This window comes from Acartia tonsa, chromosome 9, assembly GCF_053477335.1.
Source record: "Acartia tonsa isolate MP-2025a chromosome 9, ASM5347733v1, whole genome shotgun sequence".
In the NCBI taxonomy this organism is placed as follows: Eukaryota; Metazoa; Arthropoda; class Copepoda; order Calanoida; family Acartiidae; genus Acartia; species Acartia tonsa.
The window spans coordinates 7387353-7409403 of NC_137268.1; the positions used below are offsets into that span (position 1 = coordinate 7387353).

Genomic DNA, 22051 nt, shown 5'->3' on the forward strand with positions numbered 1-22051 from the left:
GCCCTAGCCTTCTTATTTCTGTTATTTACATCCTTTTCAGTGTCACCGAATTTATTTACAATGATACCATGGTAAGTAAAACTATCCACCTCTTCAAGAAACCAGTCCTTATTTTGATTTGTTTTCCCTTGCATTTTATCAAGTGTGTCAGATGGTACAGCAAGATCATCAGCAAAGTCCAGATCATCAATTTCCTCCTCTTCTACCCAGGGGAGACCATTTCCTTGATTACACTTGGTACACCATAAAATGCTAGGATCTTCCAGAGTGTGTTTCCGTCCAAGCTATCAAATGCTTTATGATAGTCAACAAAATTGAGAATACATGGCTGTCTCATGTGTCAATAAATTGTATTGTACAATAATGATTCTAAGTGTAATTATGTGGTCAGAACATGATTTTCCAGCTCTTTAACCAGCTTGTTTTGCTTATAAATTGCTGCTTAAGTCTTTCTAGGATTTTTATTAGAAAGAACTTTACCAGGTACAGATAACAACATGATTCCTCTATGATTATCACAGTATGTAAGGTCACCTTTCCTAGCAAGAACTGTTAGGTGATCATCACCGTTCCAGTCCTGAGGAATTTTATTGGTCTTGCAAATATTCTTCAGTGCTTATAAATATTTTTTTTTAAATAAAAAAAAAGACGGAATATTTAGTATAAAAGATATTTATGTATTAGAGTGGCTTCATAATATACATAATGCATAGAATTAGGTTTGATTAACGTAAGCATAAGATAAGAAATTTTTTGCAGACTAGATGAGTACATTTATTACATACTTTTTCATATTCATTGGACTAATATAGCGCAGCTACTTTATAAATAAGAAGTTTCCAGGATGGGGGTGGGCGGGGGGGGGGGGTATCAAAGGCTTGTAGACCCTTGTCAAGGGTGGTGTAGAGGGGTGAACATCTATAGGTTACATCCAGCCTTCTTAATTATGCCAGGGGGGGTATGTACACCCCCCTTCTATATACACTAATCTGCTTTTACTTTTATGTGATGTTAAGCTATACTTGGTTTATACATTGTAATACTTGTTTAGATGATTCCCTATTTTTAAAAACGAAGCCTTTCAATAATTTGGTTCAGTCCGTATTTTTATTTGCACATGTTAGAATTGTCTTATTGATATGAAACTTAATATGATGATTTCTATAACAATTAAGTACGATGTAGGAAGCATAGCATCTCAATTATCGTCACCATAAATCTGATTTTTGGAATACTCTATAATAATGCGGGTATGTCCTTAAACAGTATCCTGTATTATAGTGTCTTAACCATGACACTTTGGTTAAGTATGACTTCCGAATTCGCGGGAAGTTCTAGAGATCTTAGTCTTACGGACAAATCCCCCAACACCAGGAACCATCAAGTTTCAACAGCAGGTTTGAGTATAGATTTATTAATACAAACTATTTCAAAGTCCTGAAGTTCTTATGGTTAAAGCACCTGGTATACTAGGGTTGTTCACGCACTATGAGACCAATGATAGGCCCGACTTTATTCTCCGAAATCTTCATCCACTCACATATCATTCAAAAGTAAAGAACGTGGAGACACCAAAACATAAACAACATTCCATGCCGCGTCTCTTTAGGAAAGGACAGTCAAACAAAGACGACATTTTCGCTGAATTGGAATTGTGAATAAGGAAATTAATTTTGATCTTGATAAACACAAAGCTTCCTCGAAAAGAGGTTAAGACACACCCCCCGTTTGAAAGTCAAATTAACTTCCTTAACAAGATTCAAGATTTTTTGCGCTGAGCACTAGCAACATTTCTCACTAAACTCAACTCACCATAATCACATGAGAATGGCCACATCCCGAAAAACATGACAATTTTTGCTCCTAACTAAATGAAACCCCGTGAAATGCATACACAATATTATACTCCTCACTAGGACTCATAATACCTCACATTTTAGGATAGAAGGATGGGGATTGGTTTGTACCATACAATATTCCAGACACATGACACTCACAAGATCACATACACAAAATCCTAAATTGGACAATCCTATTAATCATGATGTTATAAATATAACAACTTATACTGGTTAATAATCATTTCATAATCAATAGGTAATAAATCATTATTAATAAATCAATAAGTACCTACGAAATCTGGTTGAAATGTAAACAAATAATGGTAAGAACAAATAACGAAATAAATCTTAGACAAGAAAATTAAGATTTATAGGTACTTAAAACTAAATTTGTTAAGCATCAAAAAGAGTAGTTAGAAAAAAAATTCAAAATCCTCGGGCAGAAAGTTTTTCAAACTTAATGAATAAGAACTGTAACTATCTTAATCAACAATAAAACTTTTCAATACTTAGATAATAGCAAAATAATAATAATATCTCTGTTAGAATTTCCATCAAAATTATATAAAAAAATACCAATTTTTTCTTTGTAAAAAAAATGAGAATTTAAATATGAATTTTCAATCATTCCTTGATCTGAATAAAATGTTTTACTTGATTGAAATTCATGTGTAATTTTAAAGAAAATCTGCTAAAAAAATACTTGATTTTTTTCTTAGAATAAATATCGAATCACGCAACCTCGACACATTTATTCTTTTTTGGTAAACTTTTCAGGTAAGTTTTATAATGAATTGTACTTTTGAAAAGAAATTAGACTCAATAAAAATAAATTTGAGCATATGAAATAGAATAAAAATTAATCGCATTTCGCTTGATTCTTATTTTAGGCATAAAAAATAGGCATATGAAAATGTGGCTTTTTACTAAAAAAAATGTTCTCAATTTTCATAAAATAAGAATCAATTATTAATCATAATTTTTAATAACTGCCTGACTGATACAGCATGTTCTTCCAGGGGAGATTTATCTGTCAGCCTGAACAAGACTCTTGCAGTCTTTCTCCCATCTTCAATCCTTGTCACACTGCCCATCCGCAGACATCTCATCAGCGGATTTGTACTCGTAACCAGCACTACATCTCCGTCAGCTAGCGGCTCCGCCATTTCATCTTTCCACTTGGACAACCTCAATAACTTCGGCAAAATCTCCTGGCGGTAGGAAGTCCAAAACTGGGCAGACAAATCTTCTAACAACTTCAACCTGGAGGAAATTTGGTCCTCTGGTTTCATCGCCACATTGCACAACGGCTGGCGGTCTACATTCCCCAGCAGCTGGCCAGGGGTAATCAACCGCCAATTTTCCGCGTCATTCGCAGCTTCTATCGTCAATGGCCTGCTATTCATTAACTTGCTAACCTCCGCCAACAGCACCAGGAGCTCATTAAAATTAACAGTACTATTCACCAACTTCTTGGACAGCAATCTCTTGGTTAATCCCACCATTTTCTCAGCTTGCCCAATAAAATGGTGGGCACGGGCTGGAATCTGGGACCACGAGAACTCTACCTGGCTGCCCAACTTCTGCTCTAAAACCTTGCGAGCAGCGGATAATTGTGTGCCCATGTCGCTTACTATAACCTTCAGCAAACAATGAACAGCCTCCAACTTGCGCAGGGACAACAGGATACTGCTGGTATCATACCTCTCCAAGGCATCCAGCCACAGCGCCCCCGAGAACCTGCAGACTACCACAAACACCCACACCTTCTTCGTTGCTGTCTGACTCCTCGTTTTGGCGGTAGCTCTCTTCGTAACCAGCGGACCCATAAGGTCAACTTGCACAGCTTCAAATGGCCTGCTCGGAACCAACTTGTCAGGTAAAACATCCTTCATGGTAGTACGACATTCCTTGGCCCTCTCAACACTGCAGGGCCAACACTTCTTAACCTCCATGATGGACAACCTCCTTGCCTTCACAATCCAGCACCATCGGCGGCTCTCAGCTAAAGTTCCACGGACACCAGAATGAAGCTCAACATGCGCCTCTCTCATAATGACAGAAGCTAACCAATTACCAGGCTCCAGAATCACCAAACCTGGCATGTCTTCAAATAGCATTTTACGGCCACCAGTAATGGCGTCAATGACGGGCTCGCCACGACCAACCATTTTTAGGACACGCATCTCCCTGGTCACATATTTACCTCCGGGACCAACGATAGGCCAGGTCAAGGATACTTCATGCGCCAATGGATTTAATGACGAATAATTGCCTTTAGCGTCATTTATCCACTCTTCCTGTTGGCTACATGACACAATGAAAAGTTCCGCTGCCGCCATAAAATTGTACAATGAAGGCTTGTACACAGAATCTGCGGCTGCTACATGACTACCAGCTGCTGTAGTCTGGCCTTCTTGTCTGCTCTTTAGCTTCTTCAACCAGGTGTTCGACACTTGCAGGACAGCTGCCATAATACGCTTGGCCTGTCCGAATGATCTCCTGTGCTTGAACCTAAAGACATCTTCAGCGGCTTCTCCAGTAACTTTCATTGAACACAACTTAACCATCTTGGTATTCAACTCCTCCGGTGGTAAATCCTGCTTGACTTGCTCGGCAGTTTTTACCGGCCACGCACTCTCGTCCTGGCGCAACCATTCTGGACCCAATCTGTACCTGGAACCTGGACCCAAATCTGTTACCTTGCAGGTGCTCCTGGTGCCCAAATCTGCAACATTGTGAGTCCCAGGAACCCACCTCCAGTCATCCTTGTTGGTTGCAGATTGGATTTCACCAATGCGATGAGAATTAAATGTGTTCAACATGGCACTGTTGGAAACAATTTGCGATAATACGCACGATGAATCTGTAAAGTACATCACTCTGACAACATCAAAGGGCAGGGCATCTCTGATGGACTTTGACAACCTGGTGGACATCTGGCAACCCATCAACTCAAGGCGTGGAATTGATTCAGTCTTGACCGGCGCAACTCTTGACTTTGTGGCTAGCAGGAACGTTTCATACCCTTGCCTAGTAGGCCACCTCAAGTATGCCATACACGCATAGGCCTCTGATGACCCATCCGAAAACATCATCAAGGATGGAAGGCCAGTTGGTTCCTCCGGGATCACACAACGGTCAAACTCCAATTTAGCGACCTCAGCTCTGTCCTCCAGCGACTTTACAAGTTCATCCCGTAGACTTTTTGGAATGAAATCTTGCCAGCCCAAATTCAGCAAGCATGTTTTCCGCAGGACAAGTTTAATTCTCAACAGAATAGGGCTACAAAGCCCTAACGGGTCGAAGGTCTGGGCGGCGAACCTGTGGACCATCTTCTTTGTCAGATTTTCGTCCAAGGCATCCTGGAGGTTGTACAAATCAGCATCCTCTTTCACCTTCTTTCCCTTGACTTTACCATCTTGATTAACTCTCGTGGCGATGGATAAAACATCAGTGGCTGGCCTCCAGATTAACCCAAGAACCTTGGTTGGCTGGCACTCGTCACCAGAATAAATGACTTGTTTGAAGGAAAAACTACCTTTGCTGATAATTCTGTCGGCTTCTTTCATCATCTCCTTGGCTTCTGGCACAGAACCTGCCCCCGAAATAACATCATCTATGAAGCTGTGCTTCTCAAGCTTGACTGCAACTGGAATCTGAGGTAACTTGAAATTTTCCTCTGGGTAGGTAGGTATTTCTGGCTCCTTCCATAATTCAGGTTTCGCAACTATATCACTACCATTAATCTGTCCCTCTCCATACATCTCCTTGATCTCTGCTTCACTCTTTCCGCCAAACAGGCGGGACGTTAACTTCAGGGCTGTAACTGCCAGATTCCCGGCGGCCAGTTCGCCAAAATTCACCACTTTAGTCAGGTAAATTTCAAGTGGACCGTCTGGCGTCGGGGAAAATAGGACTCTCTTCATCTGGCTGTCGAACTCTGTGGCCAGGATGGAGTTATAAAACTTGGAAATGTCCGCGGTTAAACCAACCTTATAACCGCGGTAAAGCAACAGATGATAAAAAATCTTCTGCATTGGCGGCGGACCTCCCAGCATTATGTGATTAAAACTGGTACCCTTGAACATCAGAGAACTATTAGCACATAATCTCATGGGTGTGGAACTCGAATCCTCCTTGAAAGCAACCACTATTGACGAACAAGACTTGGGCCCTTCATACTTCAATTCTTCAGGTGTTGCTTTTTGGAAAACGCCTCTGGCGATGGCGTCATTGAATACCTGCACATACATATCATAGGTACCTTCCTTGACCATTCTGGCATGATCCTTTTCAGCAATCTTACGGGCCAAACTCTCATTGTAGGGCAAGGTGTGAGGATCTTCAATGTAAGCATATTGACCTGTCCACTTGTTGGATTGCAAGTCTAGTGTTAAACCTGCCTCAATTATTCTCTGCCTCTCACGCTGGTCCCAGGTAGTGCCGTCGGCCATAGCCTTGCACTCTTGGCATGCAGTACATCCTGGACAAAGTGCCTGCGGCTGTACTCCAAATGACTCTGACGTCAGAAAATCAGGCAAAATGCCTCCACTAACATATGTAAATCTTTCTGGCGGCATCTTAAAGATTTCGGCGGCTGTTTCAGGGTGGACCGAGCGCATCTCGTTGGCCCCGCCGAGGGTAGGCATAACAGCTGCCTCAAACTCCCTCAAATTACCATCCCTGTCCTTCAGATAAAACACAACATTGCGGCAGGATGTTTCACTGCCGTCAGCCACAGAAATGGTTGTATATCTGCCGGTAGATTTCAGCTTCAACTTGTTGGATAACTTCTCAGACACAAGTGGTAGATTTGCACCCGAGTCAAACATGACGGTGGCGTGGCAGGCGCCGCCGCCAGGTGCTACAACAGGAACTAACTGAAGCAGGAAGGTACAGGGGCTAGGTGCAGAACTTGACTTGTAGACTGTATTCACACCAGCACTAGCCTCATGGAGCAACCGGCTATGATATCTGTCGCAATTATTTGTGCCACAGACACCAAGCTTATCCGATTTAGTACACTTGTCAGCAGCATGGCCATCACACAGACAGAGTTCACACAACTTCTTTTGCTGGACAACTTTTTTACGGTAAACAACATCCATCTTCTTAAACGTGAGACAACGGAAAATTGGATGTTTCTCCTTGCAGCTTTCAACAGGACATGTACTGTTCCACTTGGAAGTTTTGTCCTTTCCGGCCCGTCCATTTTTATTGTCACTGCGGCCAGATACTTGCGCGGCGGCAGCTATGTCACGATTCCTCTTGCCAGCGCTAGTGTCATAGGACATATCACCAGCCAACATTGCTCCCCTTGTCCTCTCCAGAAGTTCTACAATCTTCTTGATGTCTGGCAGGTTCATGCTGCCTAACTCCATCATAATTTTCTCTCTCAGGGCATCTGGACATTTGTCCTTGAAAATATGAATCAGAGTTAGGTGGTGGTAATCCTTAGCTTCGGAACCAACGATGGCTTCTACCTCCTGCATGGTGCTTTTGAAGGTAGCAATTGCACTGACTACGTCCACAGGTTTATCCACAGGTTTCATCTTGTTCAACTTAGTCAAAATTTTCATAAACCGGCGGGTGTTTGATAAAAACATCTGATCCAAAAACAACCATTGTTCATTATGATCTCTAATCGCTGACACTTGCTTGCGCAGCTCCGGATTGGTTATCACCTTTTCCATACACAACATCAGACTTAGCCTCTGGTCAGTAAATCCGTAACCAGCGCACAGATCTTTAAATACCTGTTTAAAGTTGGAGTAATCCGTGTCAGTACCATCAAAAGACGGCAACAGGCTGTTGTCCCAGCGCCCATACTGCGGGTTGGGACTCCGAATATCCACGGCGGACATACTCCTGGAGAGTATGGCAGGTGTCCCACTCTCATCCAAGTTAGATGAACGACGTTCCATCTCTCTAAGCCTTCGGTACATATCACGTACTTCTTGGCGCAACTCCATGGAAATCTTGAGCACTCCCATGTCCATCCTCACCTTCTCAATGATGTTGAGGTTCTTGGCGACGGTGCTCAACCTCGCGTCGTCCGAATCATTGTCAAGCCAGTGCAGAATTTTCGTACACTGCTCCAACGATGCATAAACTTTGTCGGCAACATTTTTCTGCTCACTAGCTTCATCCAAATCACGCTTAAACTCGCGCATCTCACTAGTCTCCACGGCAGATTTTAGACTTTTTATTATGTCAGATTGGTCCTTGACCTCACTAAAAATGTCACGAATTGATTTTAAATTCCCATTTCCACATGAACTAAAACTTTGGCAGGCTTTTAGATTTTCATAAAACACTTTTAACTGTTCATCAAACACTTCTAGCCTTTCACTGCCAATAGCGATAGCTCGCTCAATTTTCTGCTTTTTAGTTAGTGGCATATTGATTCACTAGGTATTTATTTCACAGAAAAATTGTCACAGTTTTTTTGCATCAATAATCACTGGATGCTATTGATCTCTTGAAGAATGCTAACGCCTATTCTTCAGATACTTTGAAATTGTCTTAACCATGACACTTTGGTTAAGTATGACTTCCGAATTCGCGGGAAGTTCTAGAGATCTTAGTCTTACGGACAAATCCCCCAACACCAGGAACCATCAAGTTTCAACAGCAGGTTTGAGTATAGATTTATTGATACAAACTATTTCAAAGTCCTAAAGTTCTTATGGTTAAAGCACCTGGTATACTAGGGTTGTTCACGCACTATGAGACCAATGATAGGCCCGACTTTATTCTCCGAAATCTTCATCCACTCACATATCATTCAAAAGTAAAGAACGTGGAGACACCAAAACATAAACAACATTCCATGCCGCGTCTCTTTAGGAAAGGACAGTCAAACAAAGATGACATTTTCGCTGAATTGGAATTGTGAATAAGGAAATTAATTTCGATCTTGATAAACACAAAGCTTCCTCGAAAAGAGGTTAAGACATATAGAATCAGCAGTTTTGCAACAAATTTACTTACAATTGTTTTTATACTTTTATAAATAAACTCTTCTTATTCAGTTCTGATACACAAGCATTAATGTTCGTTTGTCCTACTATTTCAGAGCTTAGCTTTCATGGATGCTGTCATCCTTGTTTTATACACAGTTTTTATAATGTTTTTTTCCTCCACACTTAATATGAAAAATTACAAGGACAATGACATCCAATAATAATCGATAAATTATTACTTTCATGGTGCACCAGATTTTCATGTACTCTGATAAAATAATACCCGCAGTTGGCTAAAATAACGATTCCCCATCCACCCCCTTTATCCCATTTTCTGACCTCCTACTGGATGAAAGAACTGATCAATAAATAAGTTCCATATTAACAAGCTACATTGACGAGAAATTTCCCCCTGTCACAATATCCACGTATTCTACATCCATTCCATAAGTAGCGAAACTTTAGCATATTATATAAACACTAGCGGATTCGCCCCTAGCCTCTAGAGGCTTTGCCCCAAGAGGTTTAATCAAACCAATTTTTCGTGTTTTAGATTTAAAAGAAAAATTAAAAAAAAAAATTTTGTGGGGGGCCGAAAATTTTTTTTTTTTTTGGGGGGGGGTTGTCGACCCCACTATTTTAATTTTAGTTCTAAAAAATAAATTTTTTTTGGGGGGGGGAGGTATTTTTTTATTTTTTTGGGGGGGGGAGTTGGGGGTGTCCCACCCCCCAAGAAAATAGTTATAAACCTTCCCGGGACCTATGAGAAGCTACCCTGTAAAGGAGAACCCGATAAGTTCAGCGGTTAGCGAGATCCTTCGCTACAAACAAACAGACAGACAAACAGACAGACAAACAGACAGACAAACAAACAGACAAACAGACAGACATCATTCTACTTTGTATTATAGACAAAAGTAAAATAAGGGATGGGAGAGTGTAATTTTTTGCATGCCTAACCTCTGAAGGCAATTTCTTATTTTACATTTTAAAAGAAAAAGTAAAAAAAAAATTTTGGGGGGGGGCGAAATTTTTTTTTTTGGGGGGGGGGTGATTTTTTAATTTTTTGGGGGGGTTGTGGGTGTCCCACCCCCCAAGGAAATAGTTATAAACCTTCCCGGGACCTATGAGAAGCTACCCTGTTAAGGAGAACCCGATCGGTTCAGCGGTTAGCGAGATCCTTCGGTACAAACATACAAACACACAAACATCCTGTTACTTTATTATAAGGATAAAACAAGGATGAATCACCCGTAAAAGCAAAGCTATAAAACGGTAAGACAAACAAACATTAACACTTATAGAGTGTCAGAACTGAATAAGCAGAATATGAATGTATGTGTCTAAACAAAAACCAAAAGTTAATTTGTTGTAGGAATAAGGTGTAACCAACAAGCAAAATATTTCTAAAATAATATTTGTGGGCATATGTAAAGGTAGTCAATTCTAGGATGTGTTGACCAACATCTGAAATTACATATAGGTTTCATGATTTTTATTCGAATTAGTTATGTTGTTGGCATAAGCTGTAATTTTTGTCATAATATTTTACAATTTACTGATTCATAATCTATCAGTCTTTCTGGAGATTAAGATCTCAAAAACCGCAGAATCAATCCTGTTGTGTTTTTAAGCTATTTATTTCAAAAAGTCTTCCCTGAAATTGTGGGGAAAAGCCAGTAGTCTCATATATCTAGTGAAAGCAAGCTATCTGTATGTATATATATTTACATATCATGGTGAACGGCGTTGCTACAAAAGACCAACTCTACAAAAGACCACCGCCTACAAAAGACCAACGCCTACAAAAGACCAACACTACAAAAGACCAACGCTTTCAAAAGACCAACAAATATATATTGTTATATAAACATCAAATAAAGGCCATGGCCGCAGCGCTCGGCCCCCTGGCAGCCTAGACGCGGGCGCTCGGCCCCCTAGCCTATAACCTAACCTAACCTAACATAAAAATTGTAAAAACAATATTAAAAATTGTAAAAACAATAATAAAAATTATAAAAATCTACCAACCACTTTTTGTAAAATCCACGAAAGTCTAAACCACCTATGTATTAACAGTTGAGGATATTTTTCTTAAATAAATGTCCTGGGGCTAACATAGGTTAGGTTAGGTTATAGGCTAGGGGGCCCAGTGCCCGCGGCTAGGCAGGTCAGGTACACCATTTGCAGCAATAGACCTTCCAGCTCTACGATTTTTTGTAGGCGTTGGTCTTTTGTAGTGTTGGTCTTTTGTAGAACTGACTAGTTGGTCTTTTGTAGGCGTTGGTCTTTTGTAGCAACGCAATGGTGAACAGTTGGTTCTCATGCCACAAAGGAGAAAGTAACCATAACAATATACATATCATTGAAAACCACCTCTCTCTGACGTCAAACTTGAAATCTGGTTTTGCTGTACATCTTTTAAAAGATTCATTTAAAACCACCTCTCTCTGAGTTTGACGTCAAACTTGAAATCTGGTTTTGCTATATTTTCTTGCATAAAATTGTAAAAAATTATAAGAAAAAAAATAACAATGAAATAAGTAGAATTTTTTGTCTAATTCATTTAGTTCTTCTCTCTAGGGAAGCTTCACATTTGTTTGGGCTGGTTTTAAGATATTTTGTTATTATATTTAAGCCTATCTTTACTTCCTACTACTTTCCTTTTTGAATAAGGAGCCCCTAAATGAAAGGGCCGCTGCCTCTAGTTTTATATAACTTAGTAACATCAATAAAACTGAGCTTAAAATATCAGACAAACAAACATTGAATCCAAAAGATCGAAGGGGGTCCGGGGGGAGGGGGGGTTAAACACCACTCGCTCTCGTTTGTTAAAAAACAGCCTGTCCCAATTTTTTATTTTTAAAAATGAAATTAAAATGGAGGTGGGGGTGAACTTTCCCTCCACCCTCCTCAAGCAAGTAGAGGATAAATTAAAATTTATTAACAGAAAAATATTCTCTTGATTAGAATTAGAATAAATAACTGGTGGAAAGGCTTAAAGCAAATCTTACTTTGTAGAATTGAATTATTTATGGTATAAATATTCTTTACATGTCATTGTCATAATTAGCAGAATAATCGCCTTACATCCATAAGTAGCGAAGCTAAAAATTTATGGATGGATATCTGGAAAAAATTAACTTTATTGCAAGTTCATAAAAAAAACATTAAACTAAAAAATCACGAAACCTTGTACGATTTATTACGTGAAAATCTAGGAGTCAATCTAGCACCTCAGCAAATCCTAATGAAACTTTGTGGGGATAAGTAAATTGCGAACTTATTTAATCTCTAAAAATATCAGCCGTCTATCTCAGATAGGAGTCAGTAAAGAAAATCATAAAAACCTAAAAATCTAGGAATCGAACTAACACCCCAACTAGTAAGCAAATCTCGATAAAACTTAATAAAGGTATGCAGAATATGAAAGTATTCAATCCCTGAAAATTTCAGCCGTCTATGTTGAATAGGAGTTGAGAAAATCATGAAAACTTAAAAATGTAGGAATCGATCTAGTCCCCCAACCAACTGAAAAATCTTAATGAAACTTGGTGAAAATATGAAGACAGGCAGACGGACAGACAGACAGACGGACATACAGATGGACGGAAGGACGGACATTACGAATTATAGAGCAGCTTCGCTACTAAAAAAGATAAAAGGTAATTTAACTAATTTTATTATGCATAAAGTAGGTTACAAAAAAGCTATAGAAATAAACATGTATAACATGGATTGACAAGCAGCTTATTGTGCCTATAAAAAATTACCATTGGTTAATACAATTGTATACTGGCCTATCATTGGTCATTTGTATTGTATGACGTCATTTTTTATAGGCACTAAAAGCTCCTTTCTTTTTGATAATGATAACATTTGTTGTTAAACCTCGAACATCATTTTTCTATAGTAATAATTATAGCTATCCATTTTAGGAACATCAAAACGGACTGTTCTTAAAATGAGATTCAATCTATTTGTATCTTTTTAGACCCCATTCAATGAATTTACCCACAAAAGCTTTGTTGACCAGCATTCTTGTGTGTGCTTTCTGTATAAAAGGTATGTTTTTATTATCAATGATACTCTATAACCCACTTTGTCCATCTGTCCATCAGTCAGTCTGTCTCACAGGCTACATTTTCCCCCTGTGAAGCATAGGATATCGCTAACAGCTGAACTGATTTGGTACACTGAGATGAGGGTACCTCAACACTCCCACGACAAAGAGCCCATACCTTTAAACAAGTACATAGCTCATAGATTTTAATATCCTTATAATAAAGTAGCAGGATGTCTGTTTCAAAGGATCTCGCTAACCGCTGAACCGTTATGGTTCTCCTTTACAGGGTAACTTCTCATAGGTCCTGGGAAGGTTAATAAGGAAAAAATTCAACCCCCCCCCCAACAAAAAATTTAAATTTGTATTAAAAATAAAATCAATAATGGAGGGGAGGGGGGGGGGGTTAGACTTTTACTTTTTAAATCTAAAATAAAAATTGGGTTATCGAATTCAACTCCACCCTCTTATAGTGCCCCTAGAGGCCTCTAGGGGGCGTAGCTGCTAGTAATTGGTAAACCATTCTTAAAGTGCACATACTTAATCAACTGCCATACAAGACAACCAATAATGTAGCAAAGCTTAGATTTGTTGTGCTTTGTTACTCATGGATGTTGTCATCCTTGTTTTATTATGCTTTACTGTACAAGTTGATAATTAATATTTGTTTTAACTACAGATGATAACCATTTTGAAATAATCGGTCCAATCAATTCTGAAAAAAATAATAACTAAAAATTTTTAAAGCAAAGCTTTTCTATAATTAGTGTCGGTCCGTCCGTCCTTCCGTAACGATTAGCTTTTTTTTTGTTATTTTAGGCATGTTAGAATTGTGCTATCAATTTTAATCTTTGCATGATGATTCCTGTAGTAGTTAGGTACGATTAAGAGAGCGTACCAACTGTATAATAGTTACTAGAATGTCCGTACGTCCATTGTAAACATATTGAATTTTAACTTTTTTAACAACAAATTTTTATGTGATATACTTATCCAATTGGTCTGTTTTTTTGGTATTGATTCCTATTACAACAAGGTAAAATATTGTAAGCGAAGCATATCTTTAATCAAGTCCTAAAAATGTAAGTATGTCCTTAAACATTTTTCTATATTTTAGAACTTTTGCAACAAATTTACGTATAATTTTGTCAAAACTTTTATATTTAGATTTTGCATATTCAGTTCGGACACTCTACAAGACTTACTGTTTGTCTGTCCTACCGTTTCAGAGCATAGCTTTTATAAATGTGGTCATTCTTGTTTTCAATGTGTAAAGTCTTCGACTCTATGTCAGTGAATAACTATGCCAGGAATAATTAGGTCCATTTCACTTTAAAAACGATAGAATTGTCTGTTTGTTATCAAAAGTAATTCTCAGATGTCTAGTCCATATAAAATTGTATTTGCTATTAAAACATAGTAAAATCATAAGACAACTGTCCCTTTCATTGCACTAATCTTTTTGAAAGTCCTAAATGTTTTTTTATGGCCAAGTTATTCCCTCTATCTTGAAACAAATTAATATCTTTAATTATGATGCAGTTTTGCCAAGATTGGAAACCTTTTAATGAGTTTAAAACTGACCTAGCTTTTTTGTTTCATTATGTCGACAATTTTTATTTATAATGATTCCAACAAGATATTTGTGAGCATTTCTTGTCTCATACACAACTATGCCTCCTGATGCCTAAAAAAGATATTTGTGAGCATTTCTTGTCTCATACACAACTATGCCTCCTGGTGCCTAAATAAGATATTTGTGAGCATTTCTTGTCTCATACACAACTATGCCTCCTGGTGCCTTAATTAGATATTTGTGAGCATTTCTTGTCTCATACACAACTATGCCTCCTGGTGCCTAAATAAGATATTTGTGAGCATTTCTTGTCTCATACACAACTATGCCTCCTGGTGCCTAAATAAGATATTTGTGAGCATTTCTTGTCTCATACACAACTATGCCTCCTGGTGCATAAAAAAGATATTTGTGAGGATTTCTTGTCTCATACAGAACTATGCCTCCTGGTGCCTAAATAAGATATTTGTGAGCATTTCTTGTTTCATACACAATTATGCCTCCTGGTGCCTAAATAAGATATTTGTGAGCATTTCTTGTCTTATACACAACTATGCCTCCTGGTGCCTTAATTAGATATTTGTGAGCATTTCTTGTCTCATACACAACTATTTATTTTAATAGCAAGAAAGTTATTTCAAATGCTTTAGCCCAAAAAATTAAAATCCTTTAAAAATTGATTAAGATATGGTAAAGGAGCAGGATTAAAGTATCATAAAAGTGTTAAATACATACATTTGGAGACAACTGTTTTGGAAGTCTCTAGGGCTATACAAATGACAAGAGAGCAATTAAAATTTTTAATTGGTGGAAGCAGTGAAAACTATATGCATGTTAAAAGAATTGTACTTACTAAAGATTTAACAAAGTGTTGATTTCTATCAAGATTGAGATCATCCATTGTTGATTTATAAACTGTACTTGCTGCTCATTAAACAGAGATTATAATAATATTGGGTTAAGATTGGGGTTAAAATTTCCTAGGCTAGTTAGGAGTTACCAATATAAATAAGAATATGTAAGACTGAGGAAATCCTGTGATTGAATAAAGCTTCGTATTAGATTGTATAAAATACAGTATATAAATATAACCTATACAAAATATCAAGAAAGCGATTTTTTATACTGATTAGAATTTGTTCTTTGCTAGAAAATTGGAGTCTAACTTATATAGCAATCAAGTAAATTATATTTCTCCATGTGAAGTGGAAGGACGAATAGATAAATTGAGTTGCAAATACATCCATCTTGATAAGAAATGACAAAATCAAGCTTTCCCTTTTATGGTTTTCAAACAGACAAGCATTTAATATTTTTGAGCATCCTTGCCACTAAAAATTACTAATTCTTCTTTTAGTTTTTTAAATTCTAATCTCTGTTTTCCTGTATATTCTCTACTAGAATTAGAATGACCCACCAGGTTCAGACTTCCTTTCTCAACATCTAAAAATAGAGCATTTAACCAGGCCTCTAGGGGTGAGTAACCCAATGACTTATTTTTTTGTTTGTTAATGAAACTATACAAAAAATATTTTTTGGGTAGAATATTAAAGATGTTACCCTTTCACAGACGAACACAAATTTATTATGAAGTTTAAGATATTTTGTCAAACGCTTTGTTAATGTCAAGGTGCACATAATCAAACTTTGTTTCCAAGCAATTTTTATTTTTTTTTGGAGGGAGTTGGCTAAAAATCTTAATGAGGAGGGGGGAGTGGGGCAGGGAGTGGTCCCCCTAGCATCCCTAACTCGGAGTTCAATTTATATAAGCTAAGGATAAAATCTGATTTTTTTTATTTTGGAACCCTTGAATGTCCTTGTATTTAAGTAGCTTGGATGAATGAGTTTTATAAAGATTATATAATAATAGGTAACCTCTATTGCTAGAAATTTGAAACTGTTGACTTATTACCTATTTTTTCATTGAGTAAGCATATTGTGTCTTCCATAGTTGTCTGGGTCTCAATCAGTCCAAAATCATTCTTCCCATTTGACCTTAACATTAAAGTTTTTTCAAATTGATTTTAAAATTTTGAGAAACAAACCATTCAATGAGATATAAGAAGTTTCATATTGATATAGAATTTAAGAAATAGTTTAATTGTTTAAGTAGGACTAATTTTGATGACAAATATTTTAATTTACTGTGTTTTATAAAGAGGTGATTTATAGTTGACATCTTTTCGATCGACAAATCTATTAGCAAATTTGATGAGGTGTGTTTTGAACTTTTAGTATAATAGAAGTGGATATTATGACAGGGGAAAAATTGTTGCTAACATGGACATAATTTATTGGTCAGTTTGTTCATCCAGGGGATGGGATAATGGGATTGATAGGGGAACGCGTTTTTTCGGTCAGCTACAAGTCTTATTTTATTAATAAGTACATGATAATGATAATCTGGTGTAAGATCTAAATAATAATAAATACATTATTTTGGTTTAGCTGGTTTTGACGGCTTTACTTATGACGCGGTGTTTGGACGAGACTCGATCTAATCACCTACAGTACATGTTACGTCACAATTACGCGTTGGATAAAATTAGGAGCATAGCTGCTCTATAACAATGGTATGTCCATCCTATTGAATAAACTACCTGTTCCACCCTGGGTGTAGATGGATAGTTTTAATAGATAGGTTACCCTTCACGCTGGAAACATAATTAACCTAAAAAAGAGCATTAATGTAATAAAAAGCTGTTTGAAACATAAGGACATATATTGAGAGAAATAAAGAAATTTCAACACATATAAGTGGCTTGTAATTTTAGTGAAGTAAAATAATAGGCGATGCAGTGATCGGTCAAAATAAGAATACACAAGCCATAACAATTTGACAGTAAAAAATGCGAAGTCATGAAAATATTGTTTGCTTGAAATGAGAGCGAAAACAGTTTCTTGTACCGCTTTAAATTTCTGATGGATTAGAAACGGTTATCAGCCATGCTGAAAAATTATGTATAGCATCGGCGGAAAGCTGTCTATAATACGATGCAATAAAGAACCATTTTGAATTACCTTATTATGATCCAAAGTTAGAATACAGCTGGCTGAAGTTAGAATAAAGAATTGTGAGATGATCACTCCTGTACATACCAGTGCACCTTCACTTAAGATTCCTACCTAGAATAATATATAGGTATATCAATCAATTATTTGGTTTATTATGCACTATTGGCTACAACTCTATAGGCCTCTGTGGACACTTTAAGAATTTGCGGATTTTTTTCCATTTCATCAGGGATATTACAGGATAAGACAATACACGAAAATTTTATGCATAAAACCAATGATAATTAACAAAATTACCCCTTTGGCACCAGTGTAATTTAAAGTCAAAATTTCCTTACTTTTAATATACATTTGGTGAACTTTCCTGTCTATTTTATATTTATTTAATTTTATCATATAATCCTATAATTGTATAGCTTATAATTTAAGAACTTTTGCTGTAAGTTGTATGCTTGGATGCTTTTCAGGACAAGTTATCCTTAAAAGAATTATGAATCTATCTCATGTAGGAGTAGAGAGAATCAATTTTTGTGCTGATAACTTCTCATTGCTTCCATATCGTTATGGAAGATAGACATAGTGAATTATAGAGTAGCTTTGCTACTACTGATGGCTTACTATAAAGGGATACTCTTGTAGTTGATGTCCTTCTATTTTTAATTCTTTTTCAATATTGGATACTGTCTCCTAAAAATTAATAAACATATCTCATTATTTATTTTCTTTGAATTATAGAATACTAGCAGTTACGCCACCAGCGTCTAGGAGCTAGGTATTTGAAGGAGTAAGGAAAGTAGGAAAACAGCCTAAAACCAAACTTACAAAGATATAAGAATGAAATATCCTAAAACCATCCAGTAACCTATAAGAAGCTTCCATATAATGTTCGTTAGTTATTAATAAGTATACTTTTATATTTTCATCAAAATCATTATTTTATTATTATGTTTTTTAACCAACATAAAATTTCGAAGATAAACAATTAATTTAAATTTAATTATCTTACTCTTGGCTTGCCATTTTTAGTCATGTGGCTTGGAGTCTCTTGATTATCTAGATATAAAAATACATTCCAAATCGTTATTAAGAACATAAAGATAATTGAGTCATCAGACATTATTAAGGGAAACTTTGAGATGGTACAGTGTTGTTTTTTTGTTACAATTTTCGAGGTTATATAAGTATTTTTTTATTCTAACTTAAAATTCAAATGATGTTTTACAATCCCATTTACTAAAGTAATAGGATGTCTGTCAGTCTATATGTAAACGTATGTCCGCTGGGATAGGGTAAACAGCTGGTCTGATCTTTTAATTTTCAAGGAAGTCTTTCATTAGGTTATTTGCCGGGGGAGGAGACATTTCCCAACCCCCTGGAAAAATCTCCCCTCCTTCAAAGTTATTTTTCAAAACAAAATTTAATAACGGAATTATGATTTCTCCCACAACATTTTTTTCTGAATCCAATAGTTATTATAAAAAGAAAAAAAATATTTAACATACCTTTCTTCATTTTAGGCTGAGACTTTAGTGGGGGCAACTGAAAAGGATTCAAATACTGCGGCTTCAATTCAGAGTCGGCTGAATCTAGTTCCAAGTTGACCGCAGACGCGAAAATATCCTCAAAACTTAGATCCGAGCCTTCCCGTTTAGTTCTGACCTCCTGGTTGCGGACAAAATTAAGTTTACTGTTGCCGGGCCCCCAGATTGTAAAGCCACTGCCACCTCGCGAGGGATCCAACCTGAATTAACAATAGATGTTAAAACGTTTGTCTCTCTGTCCATCTAAAATGTTTTGGATTAATTGTGATTTTCTCTGCTCCTACTAAAGATAGGTGGCTAAATTTTCTTTTTTTATCATTATGGATCATATTTAAGTAGAAATTGGAATGCTTTAAAGCTGCTTTTTTGTATATATTATAATTTTAAGCAGCTTTTGTTTTCTTTTTATGCTTTTTTTGGAGAAAGAATGACTGTTTCTTGGCAGCTTTTTAAAAATAATTTTATTGGCAAAGCTACTCTATAATTCCAATTGTCCGTCTGTCTGTGATTTCTATCCTCATATTTAAGTATGTCATAAATTAATCTATTTCCTGTGTTTATCGGGGGTATCCAGGTAGTCATTTGCCAGCAGATTGGGGTTGGTGTCTCCTATACATCTATCTATCTGTCTATTACCTGTAGTTAGTGGGAGGTGTCCAGGTAGTCATTTGCCAGCTGGGGGGAGTTGTTGTCTCCTGTACATCTAACTATCTATCTATTACCTGTAGTTAGTGGGAGGTGTCCAGGTAGTCATTTGCCAGCTGGATGGAGTTGTTGTCTCCTGTACATCTATCTATCTATATATATATATATATTACCTATAGTTAGTGGGTGGTGTCCAGGTAGTCATTTGCCAGCTGGAAGGGGTTGTTGTCTCCTGCACAGAAAGGTTGGAGGATTTTTTTATGCATAAAAATCATTAGTAAAAAAATTAAATGTGTGTTTTTTTTTATGTTAAAATATAGTCTTTCTGTAGACTTTTATCTGCCTCATTTCCTCTTCATACAAAACCATACTATTAATATACACAAGGTAGAATATTGAACGGCTTGACTATTTTGTCCTATCAAAATATTGTGTAGCAGTATATTTTTTTTCATTTGAAAAAGCCATATGCTTCATGGAAACTTGTCTTGTTTTAACATGACCATACATTGTCTTGCTTTATTGCTTTCATTACAACAAATGCCTTTTTAGTATTTAATGAATAAAAGGCGATTTCCATCAAAGTGCCTAGTTGAGTATGAATTCCCTTCCTTACCTTGAAATAGATTTATGATAAGGCTTAGATTGGTTTGGATTAATTTAGATTGTATTTGTATACTATATAGGATACAGGTAGCACCGCAGGGGTTGGGCATAAAGAAAAAAAAACCAGCCTTATTTTCAAATAAGTTAAAAAATAGGGGAAGGAAAGGTTTGAGATAAAAAAAATCCTCAATTTCCTGAACCGAGCTCCACACATGGACTTTAGGTGAAGTGAGCCCACTTGTGTCTGGTACCCGTCGTACTATGTTATTTATAATCACCTTTATAATATAAATAAATAGATAAGAATATATATACATATGGACTATAGGTGAAGTGAGTCTACTTGTGTCTGGTACCCGTCGTACTATGTTATTTATAATCACCTTTATAATATAAATAAATAGATGAGAATATGTATATATACAGGGTGGGGCAAATAAGACCGGAAAAATTCTAACTTCTAAACAAATGAACATAAAATCGTCAATTTTAAAGATTTTATTGAATTTTAAAAACTGGCAAGCAAAATAGATATATGACTATTAGATTGTTCAATAAAGTCGCCGCCAGCCTTAATTACCGCCTCTACCCGTCTCTTCAACCGCCGGCAGGTCCAGGTAATTATTGATATTTTTTGTAAAAAGGATTTTATATAAAAAGTTTTAAAACTCGAGTTATGTAGTGGTTCTAAAAAAGGTTGCGAATTTATGCAATTTTCTTGCAAAAAAAATTTTCTAGGATTTTAAAAATAGCAAAGGGTGTTATTAGACGTACTTACAGATACAATTGCAAAGTCATTTTGGCCAAACACTAAAATAAAGTTTTGACATCTGAGGGTCCAACCGTGTCTTATACATTCGCATTCTGATTATTCAGTTCTGACATTATACAAGAGTTAATGTCCGTTTGTCCTACCGTTTCAGAGCTTCATCCTTGTTTTAATATAGATTTCTAGCACAATTATATACAATGTTATATGCAACACATCTTTATAATCGAATCTTAAAATTCAAGTATATTCATATATATTCAGTATCCTGTATCTACGTAATTTGAAGATGATAAAATTGTCCTCCAAAAAAAGGGACAAGTGTTACAACGTTCAAGCAAACTATTCCTAATGACGTCATATTAGAAGGAAATATGATATCAATCAGGATACTTTGGGCAAAAGATTTTTAATTTTATCAGCTTCAAAAAATTTGTATCAAATATTTACAAAAAATTATTTTTGTTCAAGCTTCAAATAATATTCTATGTCAAACGCGACATTTGTCCATTTTATTGAACTTCGCTTTTATGGATGTTGTCATCCTTTTATTACATAAATTCTTATCTAATCATTTCATTGCCTTTTTGCTGTTGCTACTTTCTCCAATCATATTTCTGTTTGTATAATAATCATCTGATTTTTGTCTTTCATTTATATAATTATCTACAATTTTGTTACTAGTAGTCTTGGATGGTGCATTTTTGTTTCTGATAAAAATATTAGATTAGAATTCTAAAATTTAAATTGTAAACTAATACAAAAAGTTATAATATAAAAAATAGGTTATTTCTATAATTTAGGGAAGCTTTACATAGGTCCCATGATGGTTTAAGGCTAATCTATTTAGAAATTAAAGTCTTTGGATGGTGTTAGGCTATTTTTTCTATCACCTTGCTTGGGGTCGAAAACGTATTTTTGAATTTAAGACTTAATGCCCCTCTACCACAAAATAGCTTAAAACATTCCCAGTACCAGAATGTTCTCAAGAATGTTGTCAATACCCGTCACGACTTTTGTTAAACCT

At 36.4% G+C, this 22051-nt stretch overlaps 1 protein-coding gene across 1 annotated transcript; it reads right to left on the reverse strand.

Annotated features, from left to right (window-relative positions):
• Nucleotides 1-14730: 14730 nt before the first annotated feature.
• On the reverse strand, nt 14731-19884 carry LOC145328490 (uncharacterized). Its single transcript, XM_080172199.1, has 10 exons — nt 19823-19884; nt 18966-19204; nt 18470-18516; nt 18082-18150; nt 17470-17574; nt 17049-17119; nt 16361-16443; nt 15832-15891; nt 15302-15372; nt 14731-14787 (listed from the first exon to the last, which is right to left on the reverse strand). Exons 1-10 carry the CDS (start codon nt 19852-19854, stop codon nt 14731-14733), a joined length of 834 nt encoding a protein of 277 aa, XP_080028325.1. The 5' UTR covers nt 19855-19884.
• Nucleotides 19885-22051: the final 2167 nt, after the last annotated feature.